This window comes from Branchiostoma lanceolatum, chromosome 9 (genome assembly GCF_035083965.1).
Source record: "Branchiostoma lanceolatum isolate klBraLanc5 chromosome 9, klBraLanc5.hap2, whole genome shotgun sequence".
In the NCBI taxonomy this organism is placed as follows: domain Eukaryota; kingdom Metazoa; phylum Chordata; class Leptocardii; order Amphioxiformes; family Branchiostomatidae; genus Branchiostoma; species Branchiostoma lanceolatum.
The window spans coordinates 6,322,659-6,339,734 of NC_089730.1; the positions used below are offsets into that span (position 1 = coordinate 6,322,659).

The 17,076-nt window shown below is 40.8% G+C and overlaps 2 protein-coding genes across 6 annotated transcripts in view; both read left to right on the forward strand.

Moving 5' to 3' along the window:
• Positions 1–612, forward strand: LOC136442052 (uncharacterized). Its single transcript, XM_066438653.1, has one exon. It carries the CDS (start codon positions 1–3, stop codon positions 610–612), a length of 612 nt encoding a protein of 203 aa, XP_066294750.1.
• A 7,386-nt stretch (positions 613–7,998) lies between these two features.
• The window catches only part of LOC136441257 (histone-lysine N-methyltransferase EHMT2-like), a 35,294-nt gene continuing 26,216 nt past the window's right edge, over positions 7,999–17,076 (forward strand). For 3 of the 5 annotated variants that reach the window (XM_066437431.1, XM_066437433.1, XM_066437436.1), the window contains exons 1-2: positions 8,000–8,062; positions 15,890–15,947. In XM_066437431.1, coding sequence (XP_066293528.1) covers positions 8,006–8,062; positions 15,890–15,947 — 115 coding nt within the window. In that variant the 5' untranslated portion in view covers positions 8,000–8,005. Of the gene's footprint in view, positions 8,063–15,889; positions 15,948–17,076 lie in introns of all 5 variants that reach the window. The other 2 variants (XM_066437435.1, XM_066437434.1) reach the window with 1 other exon arrangement.

The following is a 17,076-nucleotide window of genomic DNA, read 5'->3' on the forward strand; positions in this document are numbered from 1 at the left end:
ATGTTTGGTATCAAATCTGCCCCCCACCCCCCTGTGTGGTGGTACAGATATGTCGACGATACGTTTACAAAGCTAAAGAAGGCGTACGCCAATGACTTCACAGAACACCTCAACAACTTAGACCCGGACATTAAGTTTACATTTGAAAAGGAAGAGAACAGGTCCTTAGCCTTCCTAGACACTTTGACAACAGTACAAGAAGACGGGTCACTGCGAGTTAAGATTTACCGCAAACCCACTCACACGGACCAGTACTTAAACTTCCAGTCAAACAATCCCTTGGATCATAAACTCGGGGTTGTCCGTACCCTTTTCCACAGGGCGGAAACCATTATCACAGATCCACAGGACAAAGAAGACGAGAAACTTCACATCACAAGGGCCTTGAGAAAGTGTGGTTATCCCACATGGGCGATCGAGAAAGCCACTGCGCCCAAACCCCAACGGCTCAGTAATTCCAACAAGACCCAGAACAACAAGGGAACCAACAGGGGCTTCGTCACTTTGCCATACATGAAAGGGGTGTCTGAAGGTCTTAGACGCATCTTCACATCACATGGGATTAAGAAGTGTTCTAAGTGCCCTAGTTGCGCCCAAAGACAAAACACCTAGGGAGGACAAGAGTGGAGTTGTGTATTACATTCCGTGTCAAGGCCAGAACATCAGAGGCCAGTGCAAAGAAACTTACATTGGAGAGACTGAACGTTCACTCAAGACCCGCTTCAACGAACACAAACGTCCGAGCTCAACCACTTCTGAATCGAAGTGTCTCAACACATACACATTGAGTCACCAGGACACTCGGTTTCACTGGACAAAGTTAAGATCTTGGACACAGAATCAGACTTTTTTGCAAGAAGGATTAAGGAGTCCATCTACATCCGGGCTTTACAACCATCCCTCAACAGAGACGGCGGGCGCCATAGACTTTCTGCAACATATGATCCACTGCTCACCGAGTCACGTTTCTCATCTGCATAACGTGACGTCACAGAAGCAGTGGATTGTTCACTCCTTGACAAAGACTGTAGCTGATCAGTCGAAAATTTGGGTAAGTCCAATTTATTGTGTTGGCGTTTACAGTTTAAACTCCATTCAGATATGTTTGGTAGTATTAGCCAACACCAAACTGCCGCGTGTCTTTTTTTCTTCTTTTTTTTGCGAAAAAAAAGGAACTAGAGACCTTGTTCGATATGCCTGATCAGCTGATAGCTTGACAAACACTTTTCAACTGCTGTCATATATTTTCAGTGACGTAGGAGTGGCTGAAATGGCATGCAAAAGTGTCCCCCATGCAAAAGTGTCCCCCATGCAAAAGTGTCCCCCATGCAAAAGTGTCCCCCATGCAAAAGTGCCCCCCATGCAAAAGTGTTTCCCCATGAAAAAGTTTCCCCATGAAAAAGTGTCCCCCATGAAAAAGTGTCTCCCTTGAAAAAGTGCCTCCCCCCATATCTCTGTACACGTACACTCTCATATCTACTGTAAAATGTGTTGACGTCATCTTTGATGCCCACAGTTTGAGCATTAATAGATCTCCTTAGCCCTCCTTGTATGTCCCGAACGAAGCCAAAGGCGAAGACGGGTATGGATTTGTGTGTCAACACCTTGCAGTATGAACAAGTATCAACAGGAGGCGCTTTTGTACTGCAGGGCTGAGCTTCCATGCTGTGATATCTTGCTGCAGCTGAACCCACAGAACAGTTGGTGTTGATGGTTCCATGGTTTCTTTATAATATATATATAAGGCCATGTTGATTCGATTATATGGATGACATCCACGCGCGCATCAAGCTTCGTCCGTTTCCAAACCCCTGTCACACAATCGGCGGGACCCCACGACTTTGCTCCCGACCACTCCCCGACCTAGGAATCGGCGCTGGGTGGGTTGTACATAGTCGTGAGCTGGTTCGGGAGTACTGAGTAGCCTGGACTCGATCATTTTCTAGCTCCAGTTCGCTCCTCTGATCGCATCTAAAAATAAGATAACTTTCCCAGTTTGATTTGTCAAAATTCATAGTCGGCTGGCGCGGAAGACTTTCAAAGACTACTAGTAGGCAACCTTGTCGACCAACTTCCAACCACAGATGACCTTGCACACGACTATGGCCCAATTTACACTTGTTCAATAAAACTGTAGTACTACACATGGTAGTCTACTACTGTAGTAGACTTCAGATTCATGTCCACTTTACACTCAACACAGGAAGCCTAGCAGGACACCCCACTGTTCCTGATTGTCATGAAACTGTAGTGACCTATTGTGACCTTTGAAAAATCGCGGGAGGGAATTTCAGCATGTTTCTTATTTGTGAAAAGGTAGGGGTTTTATCTGATGCAAAATACTAAGGAAAAGGGCCTGACAGCTCGGTTTTACTGAGAAAACTCACAACCATGGTTTGAAGAAGCTCAGTCGGCAGGACACGACCGCCGGCTATAGTCTTTTGTTATTTCGGTCTGTTGAACCAATAGGATAAAATGAAGTATGACAAGAAAAGTAGGTCCAGTTTACACTTGTTCTTTGAAACTGTAGCACTACACATCGTAGTCTACTTCTCTAGTAGACTTCAGATTCGCGTCCGCTTTACACTCACGGACAAGAAGCCTCGCAGAACCTCTGCCGAAGTGTAGTACTACATCCTCAGTGGGAGAAGTAGACTTCCGAAGTAGACTACGCTTCATTTCTTTTCACAGTTTCACATCCAGAAAAAAACTGTAGTCTGCTAGAGAAGTAGACTACGTTGTGTAGTACTACAGTTGAAAGAACTTGAAGTGTAAATTTGGCCTTAGATTAGCCAAGATTATATCCAAGATTTGCCCTTCTGCAGAGGAATCAACAATGTCCCTACTCCTAGGCACAGGCCACTGTTAACATCACTTCCCTGCAACTACATTCCTTGGATCTTCTACTTTAAATTTATTACCGTATCGCGTAAAACCCCAGGCACATGTGTGATGCATCAACTGAGGCAACCCGCGAATGCATGTAGCGAACTCAGATGCCGTGCCATATTTGGCGTGTCGCTCCTTATAAGGAGGTGATGCCAAACAGGTGACGTAAGTTGACCTCTCGGGCGCGCTAGCCAGTTGTGACGTATACGCAATTTCAAAGCAGACGTGTGGCGTGGGCTTGTTTTATCACGTCTTGAAGGGCCACATTTGGTATGTCGCTCAGTCTAAAGAGGTGACCCTAAACAAACGTGCAAGCCAGTGTCACACATCTGCTCTATTGACCAATGGTCTTCGACGACACTTAGAGAACTTCATCACACTGTTGCTCTTCGCTATTGGTTTTCGCTAAGGCCTCGCCAATTAAACTTCTTGGTTGTCAGAGAAGACGCTTAATTTTTTTCTGATTTGAAAAAAATATAGAAAAGAGAGAATATGAATCAACCGCAAAATGCTCATATTATGGTACAGTTTCTTCTTCTCTATTCATCAATACTTGAAAAAGTAGAAATTCATTGTTTGAAACGCAACGTGTGCAGCATTTGGGTTTTCTACGGGCAAATATGTTTCCTTCTCCTCTTTTTGTATTTCGGCGGTCCGTTTTTTTCATTATTTTCTTTGGAATATCTGACAGCAAAGAAATCATATTTGCGTGGCCCAAATCTCTCTTTCATACGTTCTTCACATGTAACATGTCGATCACATTTTGCAGCTCAACTGTTTTTCGCAAAGATACAATATTTGATATGGGTGCCAATTTTTCAACGACCTTCTGCCTTTTTGCTGGATAACATGGAAGACGGAGCTTGCATTTTGTCAACTTGTAACGTCCAAAGACTATATGGTAACGCCCTGCTGAAGATTTTACGTTTTGCGTTCTTGTGTCAAATAAACAGCTTTCAGAAAGTTTTTTAATACTTTTTCCCGTGATCGTATGGAGCCTATCGTTTGGCGGTTACACCAGACCGCTAGCTATGGCAATGGGCGGCAGTTCGAGTGAAACCTTCTTGTATCATTACATCTGAGTAATGAGGCTGTTGTCACGTGCGAGGCACCTCCTCGAACACGGGACCCCCATTTGATGTCCTTTCCGAAAGACGGTGCTGCTCGAAAAGTATACCCTCTCCGGATATCAACCAACCCAACTGATGCGTTAGGGTCCCCCTGACGTTAAAACTGTGGCTACGCCCCCCCCCCCCCAACTGACTGGACACGATGCTACAGACCGTTTTGAGTAAATATTTAAATGCAACAATCCCCACAATGCGAACATAGGTAAATATGTAAACAATTGTCGTGCAATAAAGTTCTTCTTATCTCAACTCACCAACCTCGATTACACACTATATGCACATTTGGCGTAACGCCAGTGCACTCCTAGTTAAACAATATCAAGCCAACTCACCTGACTTCACCAAAAGTACAATGTATAGTTTTGCTGCATGTAACACTAGTTCAACATTAAACGGGGCGAAGTTCTAGTATAAGATCTATTGACACGAATCTGGCAAAACAATAAATCACCATCATTTCTTTCTTTTAACGTTAACGTTACATGTTAATATTATTGATTATCTTTGTCACTGATGCTATATATACATGTTTTATTTCTTCTCTTGTCCTGTTGATACACAAATATTGCAATTTCAAAGGACCACCCGCGTTTAAAGGCAACCAAAGCAATCTTAGGGCCCAAAAATGGAAATAAAAATATGCCGAAATCTTTATGGTAATGACATTTACTAACGCTGTTTAGCACAATTGCGTAATAACTTCACACTTTGGGCATTTTAAAACCGCGCAAAAACGTGCCGTACGATGATTCCCTTAGTTTCGCGAGCCTACAAGCGAGCGACGATTTTCAGTGAGTTTTCACATCACACCAACGTCATATTTTTGCATCATGGATGTCGCTATACATTGTGATAGTGTTGTTTGAACTAATTATGTATAGAAATGACTAAATAGATTGGCTTTCAAAATCCAATTTTCGGCCCCTAATTTTGCTAGGGTTTCCTTTAAACCTCATAATTATATTGCCGCTAATAACCTTAATAAAGCAGTTGTTGTTCCGTTCTTCGGTTGAAGACAGTGCTCAAGATAAAGGCTTGTCTAAGCACACAAAAATTACGACAAAACGACCGTTAAGTTCCACATGGCTAAGTCGTAAAAACAATGTGTTCCAGCCAACGAAGACCGTAGTTCAAATCCTCCCATAACAAGTTCAGTGTGTTCCATTCTGGGGTGGAAAGTTTTCGACGTCGTTGTCTTTTAATGCATGTTTACGAAAGCTTTTTAGACAGTGTTCTGAATACGTTAGTCTGTCAAGTTTTTCATTTCTGACGGTATAATTAATATTGCATCTAGCATATATCCCTAAATACCCCGTTGATAAAAATCCCGGTTTTATGCTATACTGCGGATTTATGTGAAGTAGCGTTAAAAGTTAAAATTAAAGTCCTCCCCGCACCAGACGGTGCATAAGGCGGCGCCCATCTCCGTTTCGGCAGCCCTGGGCCACAACTTTGTGCAAGTCACTACAGCAGGGGGCTGGTCCACTGGTAGCGGCGTGAGTGCTTACTAGAGAAAGCAGTATGTACCACTTTGGCATGACCCGGCCGGAGTTTGAACTCACGACCTACCGTATGCAAGGCGAACACTCTACCCACTAGGCCATTGCAACGGAAGTAGCGTTACATGAAGAATTTTAAAAGGCGAGAACTTAGCTCTCCCAAGAGAATATCAGTTGAACACTGACCTACATTTCAGTACAATTGACAGACACCGTCAGAATACCACAACCCTGCCATAGACATTTATAATAGCGCTATGTACAAAACAACCGGCATTAGCGCTATGTACAAAACAACCGGCAACGGACTCAAAAAAACAATTTGCTCATGTAGTCAATGGACATGTACTCTAGGTCTGATGAAGATCAAGATAGATATGTATTGCCAAATCCCACAATTTAACGTTCTGAAAACAATACTGGTACAGTCAACACGCCACTTCCTGAAATTAATCTTAAAATGCAAGAAAAAAAAGAGCGAACTTCATTATGCATAAGCAGATTTCTTGTTGATTCATTGCAAGTTTGAACGTTCAACGTTCTGATAACAGTATTGGTATAGTCCAAACGCCACATACTGAAATTAATCTTGAAATTTGAAATAATATTTTCATAATAAATGATGTACATGAGCAAAATTTTTTATTTTTTGCCTCATTAATATCTTAAAGCGTGATCTCTTCGATTGTATGCACTGAAAAGCCTGACCGCATCATTTGTTTAACACGTGGATATTCATTCTTCATTCAAGTTAGAAACCCACAAAGATTGTGAATGTACACGTACTTCTTTTATGATCTTAAAGGCGAAAAGATTTTGTCACAAATGACATGCACAATATCGGATGTGAATTATACCATCGATTGCAATTTGTGATTGTAAATATTATCAGATTTCGCGGATGCAGCCAGACCATATATATAGATTTTTGGTGACCTCTATTTCAATATCAGATACCTATCCGATCGTAGCTTTCCTTTGATGCTTTCAAGTGGGAATGTGTCTTTTACATTTCAACAAAGTATTTCTAGAGTTACAAACGTATTTCAGCAGTTTGCATTTGGAAAAGAGAGTCATACTTGCTGTGCACAATCAGTAAAACGTTAAGTCAAATGTGACAGATACAACATTAATCCGGGGGGTTACATAAATCCGCCACTTGAAAAACAATTGGTTTCAGAGATCTCTAGTGCAGCACCCCCAGGTATGCACAGTTTAGATATACAAGAGTACATTATACCGGGGAGACGTCAGGTTGGAAATCTTTTCAGGGTGGCGGAATTATGTAATTAGTGGAATTATGTTAGTAGACGTTAGAGATATTGTGCGTTCATCGTATTGGGATTGACTCTAGTACTTAAATCTTATGTGTATCACAGGAAAGGTCACTTAGTACTGTCCTAGTTAAATCGGCTCTGTGACTTTCTTTTCTCAGTGCAACAGTGAGTTGAGCTATGGTCTTCCAGACAGCCAACGTCTCCGCCTTGACATACCAATACTCCTTGTCTTGACCTTGGCGTTGTTTGGATGCCCCTAGCCTCTACCAGGCTCCGCGGATCGCTGGGAAATAGTAGAAATTGGCCAAATAGAGTGAATTGTATGCTAAGGGAGTCGGCTACGGAGCGAGGGTCAAATCTGCCATCCTAGCCTGCAAGTGAAACCCTGGCAAATATGCTCTCTATAGCCGGCGTAGTTAGTCTGCAGGTCTCACCCCTATGGGGTGATCAAGCTGGGAGTTCAACCTCGGCTCGGTTGAGGTCAACAAAGTATCAAAACTTCATGGACACTTTAGCAGTGGTTTTGAAAACAAGGAATTGAGTCTCAGTGGTAGAATAGTTCTGGCAACTGCGGACCAGTTCTAGACGCTCAATCAATGTTATTTTTACATAGGTGACTTCTTGTTTGTTCTGAAAGTCACGTGAAAGTCGTGATCTGGGGCTTGTTTAATAGACGGCTTTTCAGTCTAAGGTAGGTGTTCTGGCGTATGTGCTTGATAAGAAGATATGCCGTTGTTATCAATTACTTGTGAACTCTGAACGGGTTGAGCTAAAAGAAAGGTCAGCGCTGGTTGGACGGCTGGGGGTATGAATATTAATTAGATGAGATTCTCCCTACTTTTATAGCACCCCCATGTACGATGCACCCCGTACCGTCCACGTCGCACAGCTATTTCATACGATAACATCGTTTGCATGCTTGTCACGATGATTGACAGACCGTCAAGTGAGATTCCAACCTGTCAAAATGCGACATCAACACCGTCAACTTTCCCCAGTTGATCATGTGACCAATGTTATTCCCAGTAAGCCCCGCCCATGCCCAATTTTGATAACGTCTAAAAAATACGCCGCGGCTATTGGACGCTTAATTAACACAATTTCGGCCAAGTTGTCGTTGATGATAAACTTTCCAGTCGGTTGCCATGGTAACAGACTCCTCAGGTAAACTCCTCCCTGCTGGAGAACACCGCGGGTTTCCCCCTCGCGCATGCGCACTGGACACCCATTCTGCATCATGGCGGCGGAAGAATCACAAAATCCAGAGGTAGTAAGCTGTGATTTTCCTCCCATTTCTCTCTAACCGTCCATCCAATTAAGTTCTTGACGATGGACTAGATAAAGAACATATCAGTGATCGTTAAAATCTAGTTGCAAGCGCAGGTTTATCTATTTTTAGTTTGTTATAGCCCGCGTAGTTTGCGGAATCGCGCGGGCTAGAGTTCGAATCTGCTAGTTCAAAGCGTGGGCTCGAATGAATCCGGTGTAAAAAGATGGCGTACAGTTTGGTACCGCATGGCGCCGCCGCGTGCTCTTCCGTGTCTCGAACTACAGTCTGCGATTCTTCAACGGTAAAATATCTTATATAGTCTCTTAATCAAACAGAATCAGTTACAGCGCTTTAGTTTCACCGTGAAGTTTTGCTTTCGCGATCTAAACAATGCCGCGAATCGGAGTTTGTCTACATATACAATGGTGTCACTGTCAGTCTTCTGGCTCGTTGGAAACTGGAAGATGCAAGAGGAAATGAAGTTGCACTTGTTCCGATTTTGTGTAACTATCCTTGATCGTGTTTTCAGGTGTTTATTTGAATGTATATGTTTTATTGTATGCTTTGTTATTATGAGGATCCCAAAGTGCCTTGCTGACCCCCTATATTGGATTTGCATAAACTTGTCTCTGAAGTCCAACTTCAGTTACTGCAGGTCATATTGAATTTTAAAACTCTCTGGAAAATTTTATCATGACCACAAGAAATTTATAGTCGAAAGTCATACGTTACGTCCAAAGTAAAGGTACTGTCGGAGAAAGAGAAGTATACTCTTTTTCAAGTGACACGAATCTTTATGGTTTCCAGTTGAAATGCAGCTGCAAGGCCTTTTAGATGTTTTGGAACTGACATTCCAAAGATGACCATTGTTTCCAGACATTTATGCGCTTGCTACAAGCCTACTCCAGTCATTGTCAATGACCGTAGGCGTCTGTGAAAACTTTGGACTCGAGCTCGAGCTTTTGACTTCAAGTTCCCGACACGATGGATCCAGTGTGATGATCGTAGCAGCCAGACGGTCCTGCCGACAGCAAACATTAGCTCTTCTATTCATCATGTCAATTGCCGCGCCGCGTGCCTGCGAAGCTGGTGTGTTACGCCGAATGGCGCTTATACCAGCTATATAGATACAGATTGAAGACAATAAAGCAAATTTGCTAGACTCTTCTTTGTTTTCATTTTAAAGCTGTCACCTGGCACCACCATGAATTGGGCCATGTACATTCGTATGCTTGGATGAGGTACTTAAGTACATTGTATATAATGCTCAATGACATGTGTTTTGATTTCTTGTGGACATTGAATTTTTGTGGTTGTCTTGAGAATACAGGGTTCTAGTAGATAGGAGCAGACTTAGCAGATGGTTCACATGATATATGAATATGTAATTTTAAATATCAGCATCCTGAAACATTAGAATAATGGGTACAGGTAAGGTTGATCAAGGATGCTATAGGGGCATACCAATACTGGTATCCTACTCGGAAACCATGTCCCTCACCGATATTGATAGACATTTGGGACACTGGTACAGTTCCTAGAGGTGTAGTCTGGAATCCTGCAGTCTTAGGTGTAGTCTGGAATCCAGTCTTGTTAGCTTTACCCGTTGGGGTAGCAACTGTTGGAAGGAGTCCTAAAGCTAACTATGCTGGATTCCAGGCTACTAGTACTACAGGACTGGTGTGTTACAATTCTGCTAGTTCCAGGCTGATATTGGTTTTTTTGTTGCAGGGCTCGAAATACTGGGTGCATGTGCACCCAGTGCACCCAATTTTGGAGCTGTGCACCTAAATGTTTACTGTGGGTGCACTGGTGCACCCAAATATTTTCGTACGGTTAAATGTGTAAAGGTATCACTCAGAACACTAGTAGACAGCATATTCTTGACATCTAAGTGTAAGAAAATAATAAAATCTTTGTTGTAGTACTTGTTTAAGATTCTGATGTTAGAATTTGAGTTAATTTCGATTTTGAAAGCTTCAAAACTGCGTGCCGAGATCGCGTGCCAAATGCGCATGAAGAGGAACAGTAAGGTTTGTCATTAGGTTTTGCTTACAATAGTTACATTCTACTTAATTTTATGTGGTGCACCCAAAAATTTTTTGGTGCACCCAATTTTTTAGGTTGGGTGCACCAGTGCACCTATTCCCAAAACTGAATTTCGAGCCCTGTGTTGATTCATGGAAATGTCGTTGCATGAAACACTGATGCAAAATAGGAAAAAAAGATATGTATTTGACCAGTTTCACCCATGAACAACTCGCTGGAATGATGCAATGGAGCAGCCATTTTGAAGTGGGCCATCTCCTATTATGAATGATGATGAGAATGGGTGATACAATTATACAGACCCACCAATGGTTAACATCTTTGCTTTTGGAGTAGAATCTTGAGGTTTTGGATCCTTCCCTGATGCTAGCTCTCTAGTGTAATGGCATACCAGTGGAAAGCAGCCTGGTATCTGTCCCTATTTCCTCTTCATGGTAGACCAATCCAGTACCCGTGCCGTTGCCCTATGCACTATGCCCGTTTGCAACATGTTCTTTGATAGGGGTTACAAGTATAGCTAGATACACTTACTGTCTAGTATTGTACAGTACTACTAGTACTACTACAGTACTAGTAGATGCAAGCTGTGTAAGATCTGACTGATAGGTATGATCTACTCAACCTTGACAGACCTGTACTCTTTTCAGTAAGGGCTCTACATCCAATTGGAGACAACGTCCCTAACCGAATCTAGGTTCTCATTGCCACCTAAAGAGTGAGGCATTAGATGTAAAGTGCCTTTCCCAAGAACCCAAAACCTTTAGACTCAAAGTCAACAATCTTAACCACAAGACCACCTGGATTGGATACCATGCAGGCTATAGCTAGGTGGAAAGACTTAGTGTCCAGTGGAAGAGGACATTGCTATCCTAGTTGTCCACTATTTGGTATATACAAATTTCCAGTACAAAAACCTGCTATATGATAATACTAATAGGCAATGGCAGTGGATATGCAAAAGTTACAAAGTTGTCAGATCTGTTATACTGTTTTAAAGTCACTGGAAACTATTCTATTGTTTCACATGAACACTCACTGTCACCAATGCATATGAATGAGAACAGGCTTGTCATTTCTGTTTTTAGAAATCTGTCCCTTCTTTTTCAAGAAATCTCAGTTTTAAGCTGACTTATTCTTTGGGTAAGAATTTGACCTTGGACAGACATGTATGTCATACCAGTCCCTTTCTCATTATTCAAAAGAGTTGTTTCATTAAAAAGGAGATCCTCAGGAGAGATAGAGTGAAGTATATATAGATTTGAGGGTGAAATTTAAACTGCTATGAGTGACATATGTCTGACAAAGTCGGTAGTTGCATTGCCATCTCAAGAGGCATTAAGTGCTCCTTTCTTGAAACAAACTGAAATGAAAATGACCATAGAAATATAAGAATGTTTTGTTAATGGCAAGCCATTGCAATTGTCACGAACGGGTATATACATTATTGTAGTATAGCCATTCTAAACGCTGTTTTAAGACTAGGTAATTGTGTGACCTCATTCTCAATATGATCAGGTTTGTAATTGGATATGCTGGTAGACATTTAATTCCAAATCTTTTTCTCGCAGCTGGAATTCGTAATGGCTCAATAAAGATATGGCAGCCCATGAGGGATATTTGGTCCAATTTTACAAAATGAGATAAATGGCTCAATTTCTAAAATATTGTATTTTAATTTGTAGCAACTGTTACGTTCAAATGTATAATCTCACCTTGTTTTCAAATATGATGATTTTTTTATTACAAAAGAGTGTTACTGCAAAAAGAGACGGTAACTGCCCACAAATCATGCAGGCTTCAGTACACATGATATGCAACACACAAAAAGAATTTTTGACATGCGAAAGGCCAACTTGTTTTCAATTTTGTCTGCAGTCACTAATTTTCGTCTGCAAATTGTAGCTTCAAGTTGGGTATTTTCAGCCCTCTGGTATTGATGTAAACGCATAAGACTCTTCTTGGTTGCTGTATTGTTAATCTTTTTTCATTTAAATCAACATAGCAGAAATATGCATATACATTATACAGGTACTCCTGAATTGCATTGATCTTCCAAATCAGGTCTATACACATAACACAAGAATGAAGACAAAAACTGGACGTAAACACAACAACACTATGACTCATTCTGCATTTGTCTGTTGTACAGACGGATTCAGTTGTTTCCCTATTGGCGTAACTATTTATTTGTAAAGAGTGTTGTGACTTTCAACCGCTAGAATTCAGAATACAGCAGTTGCAATGGTACAGTGATGGTGGAAGATAAGGCGACTATGCTAGGAGGTGGTCGTGAACGTTGGTTTTAAAGGCTTGTGGGTTGTATTTGGGAGGAAAAGTCAGGGATAGAGTTCCTTAATTTTGCACTTTTCGATGGTTAGAAGCTATTGCTGTAGACTGGCATTTGCATTTGCATGTAGTGTAATGATGTAAGCTAAAGGAGAACCTAGTGGTATGCTGCCTGAAAAGCTCTGGCTGAAATGTGAGTTCAACAGAACAGTGGCCATGAAAGTATCTGTAGAAGAGAGGGTTTAGGTTGGCGTAAGGAAGGGCATCCAGCCATAAAAACTCTTGCTACAAAAAAGACTTGCTCCCCCATCCATGTGCAAGCACGTCCAACCCCCATATGATGGGAAATAAAAGACGTTGAATTGGATAGAGAGAGAGAGACAATGAGACTACGTTTTTTTCTGTTGGACAAACACAGTTGATAAAGATAGGGTATCTTTGTTTGAGTCCTCAACACACAGTCTACATAGATACATGTAGTTTCAGCTAACCCAATCAATATCATAAATAATAATTGACTGGAGTATTGTTTTGTTGTACTGTATATCATGTTATGATTATCAGAAAACATTAGAAATATTGACACAGCGGTGGAAATTGCATCCAACTTCCAAGCCCTCTGGAATATTACTACCTCCCTTGCACCACGTTATTAGCACCATGGCCAGTACCCATGTCACCAGTGGCCACCATCTTGTTTTGTGCACAGAAGTTGATCAGCCACAGTCCCTTCGTTGGCATAAGGCATACATTTTTTCAGGCAAATTTTTTTCATTGATCGTACTTGCTTCTTGTAAACTGTAAATTGATGTTATATGATATATTCCTTTCTTGAAATTGTCAGATATATTGTGTTACTTACATGTAATATCTTGAACAGTCTCTCAAATGCTAAGCTAAAAATACAAATAGTTCAAGTGTTGATTTTCTAAGGGACAATTTTGGACATGCTACAAAGTAACTGGATGTGTTGAGTATGGGCATTACTGATAGGGGGCCCACATTTTGGCATTACTTTGTTAAAGTGTTTATATGTGGACACTGAATGTAACATCTGGGGCAGTGCAAATTACAGACACAAGATTCAAAGTGCTGTTTTCTTGTGAATTCAGTGTATCAGGTATACAGTTCATCTGAACATTGGCACTTATTTCATAATATTTTCCATGCTTAGGATTATATGCGAGTTTCCATAATGACACCCATACTGGCTTCCCATTGGTAGTTAATATTTTTAAACTGATTTCCCTGAGTTAAGTCTACATGTATGTCTACAAACTGCAAGAGTATGTGTTTTGTCACACAAATTGATCTTCAAATCTTAAATCCCGGTCTATTATCACTTTGTCACCCACACATTCATTGGCCTGAGACACTGAGAGGAATAATAATTTTGCTCAAATAGTTTTAATACGAGGTATTTTTGGAAGGTCACTCATTTTCATAATTCTGTAGCCTATGATAGTATGAACAGGTACATGTAGGTAAAAAGTGGTATTGTGTTTAAGGTTGTTGACTTAGGACCTAAAGGTTCTTGGTTTGAATCCCTAGCAGGCCCCAATGTTTCACCCCTGGGAAAGGCACTTAACACCTATTTCCTCACTTGACTCGGGTGAAAATGAGTTCCTTGCTCTGGCTTGGGAAGTCCTCTTGCTAGTAGAGGAGATTCAAAAAACCTTTAGCACACTGAAGTAGCCATTTGGCACCCAATTCCATATTTGTCACAGAGTTAGGCAGCAGGGAGAGGGTTAAGCCAAAGGCCCTGCATTTTGAGGAGAGTCACACCTCGAGCACATTATCAAAGAACTCACCACACTTATCGAAAAAAGTAGGGGTCCATCCTTACTGTACAAAACTGGTGTGTTATGCCTAAGGGCAGTTTACTGGTAACTATAATTATGCCAAACAATAAACAACAACCAGTTGTAGTATCCTGATGTACATGTATATCTGTTTTGAGCTGGTGGCTCATTCACGGCGGCTGTTAGATGGATATTATTAGGTTGAATCAACAAACAGCGTTTGTTGTTGGCATGTTTTGTATAACTAATGACGTGCAAATGTACATAAATCAAAATACTTATTGAATTGAATTTCCTTATTTCGGGTATGTCACCCCTACATGTGTATATAAAGTGCATAGAAGATAGCTGTAGAAACAAAAAACACAAGAAAGCTATGCATACAAAATTGATACATTTTGTACATATTTGAAATTTAGAAAAAATTCTATACTCATAATCTGACATTATGACATTCTGGGTCTCCTAAATAACCTCTTTATTTGAGTAGCATATAAGTTATGGTTGTTGAATGGGTTTTGTTAGGTGAAGATACATGTAGATCTTTTATTCTAATTTCAGTTGTTAGAATTTGGGGAGGGCCACTCCACTGCAGGGATATATAACAAAAGCTGTGATTGGCTCTCCAAGCCACCATGTTTGAAATCTGACCAATGAGAGACAAGGTCTTATTGAATAATTCCAAAATGGCTGTTGTACAGTTGTGTCATGACAATCATATGCAGTAGTCACTGTGTAGTAAAATTCTGTATTTTCAATTTTTTGAAGCTCAACAAAAATAGAATAGACACTAACTTCAGATAAACAGGTCAGATAAACAGGTAGATTGTTTTTTTTTATATCAAGTAATCTTCTATAGGTAAGGCTGACATGAATTGAAGTGTGTAATATCAACACAAATAAGTGAACAAGGTAGTGTTCTAATGTGTTCCAACGGAAGGTGTTTTTTGTTGATTTAAAATCAAAAACATTTTTGTGTTTCTGAGTTATAGATGTTTAACCTTCTCCCTGCTGCCTAACACTGTAACCATATCACAAAATTGACTCAAAAAGGCTGTCTTAGCAGAGTGAAGGTTGAATTGTTGGTTTGATTGTTTCAGTGCCCTTGACTGAAGAAACAATTGCACAAATGACCTTGACTTGTCAATGGTAACCAAACTCTTCATTTGTCATTTGAGCTTCTTGCATTCCTCGCACTAATAGCCCATTCAACAGGTCCTTTTAAGTTGAATAAACATATATAAAGGGCCATAGAAATGCTTGTATGATTTATATCTTTGTGAAATCTAGAACTAGAAACCTTGTTTTAGCTTGTATTGTTTGTAAAACCCTGACTGTTCAGTATTGACTGAATGTTAGAATTTGATCCAATTTTCCCCGTCACACCCTCCATTCGGAGCCCTTGCTAATTTAACTTCGATGGTGCAAAGCGCGCGAAGCACATACTCTGTTGCTCCCAGCCTGGCCAGTTGACCACGCCTCCATTGTTCCAAGAAGATTGGCACACAAAAGGTTGACCTTTGTGCCAACAGTCACAGCAAGCTGCAGTACCAACCTGGCCAGCAGGTGTCTCTCCTGTGAGGAACAGACACCTTCCATGTTTGCAATTGGGACCACATGGTGCTGTGAGCGTGTTGGGTTGTTGGGCTACAGGTAACTGACCACACCTCTCTCATTTGCCTTCCAGATTGGTGAGTTTGCAACTACTTCTGTGGCCTTGGAATATCATCAGGAAGGGGAGAGTGGTGAGATTAGGGGGCCTTGCAAATCGATGTTGTCATCAGAAGACCATGTGACACATAGTTCTAGTCCTGTTTTAGAGGGGAACAAGACTAGCCACTTATTTGTTGTAAACTAATTAGTGCACTGTCTCAGGCAATTAGTGCACCAAAAAGGTAGTTCTAGCTACGTCATTATGTTGTAAACATGAATGTTTACCTAACCTAAGAATGCAAGCAGATCAAAAACAGTTTGTAGACTTTGTACCTGGAAAATAGAAATGTTTTTCTGTTCTGTTGCCATTTGAGGTAGATTCCATAACTAGCCTATTTCGAAGACTTTGGTTGTATTATCTTGGTGTGAAGCTTTAGAAAGTGACATTTTTACTGTTTTAACATTTCTTGTGTAGTGTTTCTGTTCCACTGGCTGTACACTGTAAAGTTGATACATGTACTGCAAATGAAACTCGAAACTAACTCAGCACCAAGGACAAGTACATCTTTGTTACATGGCATGTAAACAAAACAACCTCGTTTTTGCATAAGCTTAAACCGTTTGTTTGTTGTGTATGGAGACATGACATAGCCCTTTGGCCAACAATCAGATATTTGGCAGCTTTCATGTGTGAATTTTTGGCATGTGTGAATTCTAGTGGTTTCTCTTGGTGCAAAACTATTCCACTCTAGCATGTTGTCATATATAGCGGCAGTTGTTTTCTGAGTCTCAAAGAAAGGCACAAGCACATGGTCCAGCTCATGTTTCTACCACTCTTTTGTTACCAATGTTTGTTCAGTCAAGGGAAGTGAGAGAATGACCAAGCAGATGTTGGGTTGGATAAGTGTAGAGTTTCCACCACACATCTGCTTGGAGATTACTCAGTAATGCAGTCATCTTGTACTGTTGTAGTGGTTAACTTGAATGTTGTTTTCTGCCTTGTTTCATACCAATTTACATCTAGTAAAAAGGCAGGAAGTGAATTGAAATATCTAGAATTTGTTGATTGTCTTAGAATAATTAAAGGCTGTTACTTAGCCACTGGATAAAATTTTGAAAATCACATTTAGAATTAGTTTTATCCATTTGCATGAGTAACTGTCATTTGGCGTATCTTATTACCTGGATGTCTAATCTTCATCGACACTGTTCTAATTTTGT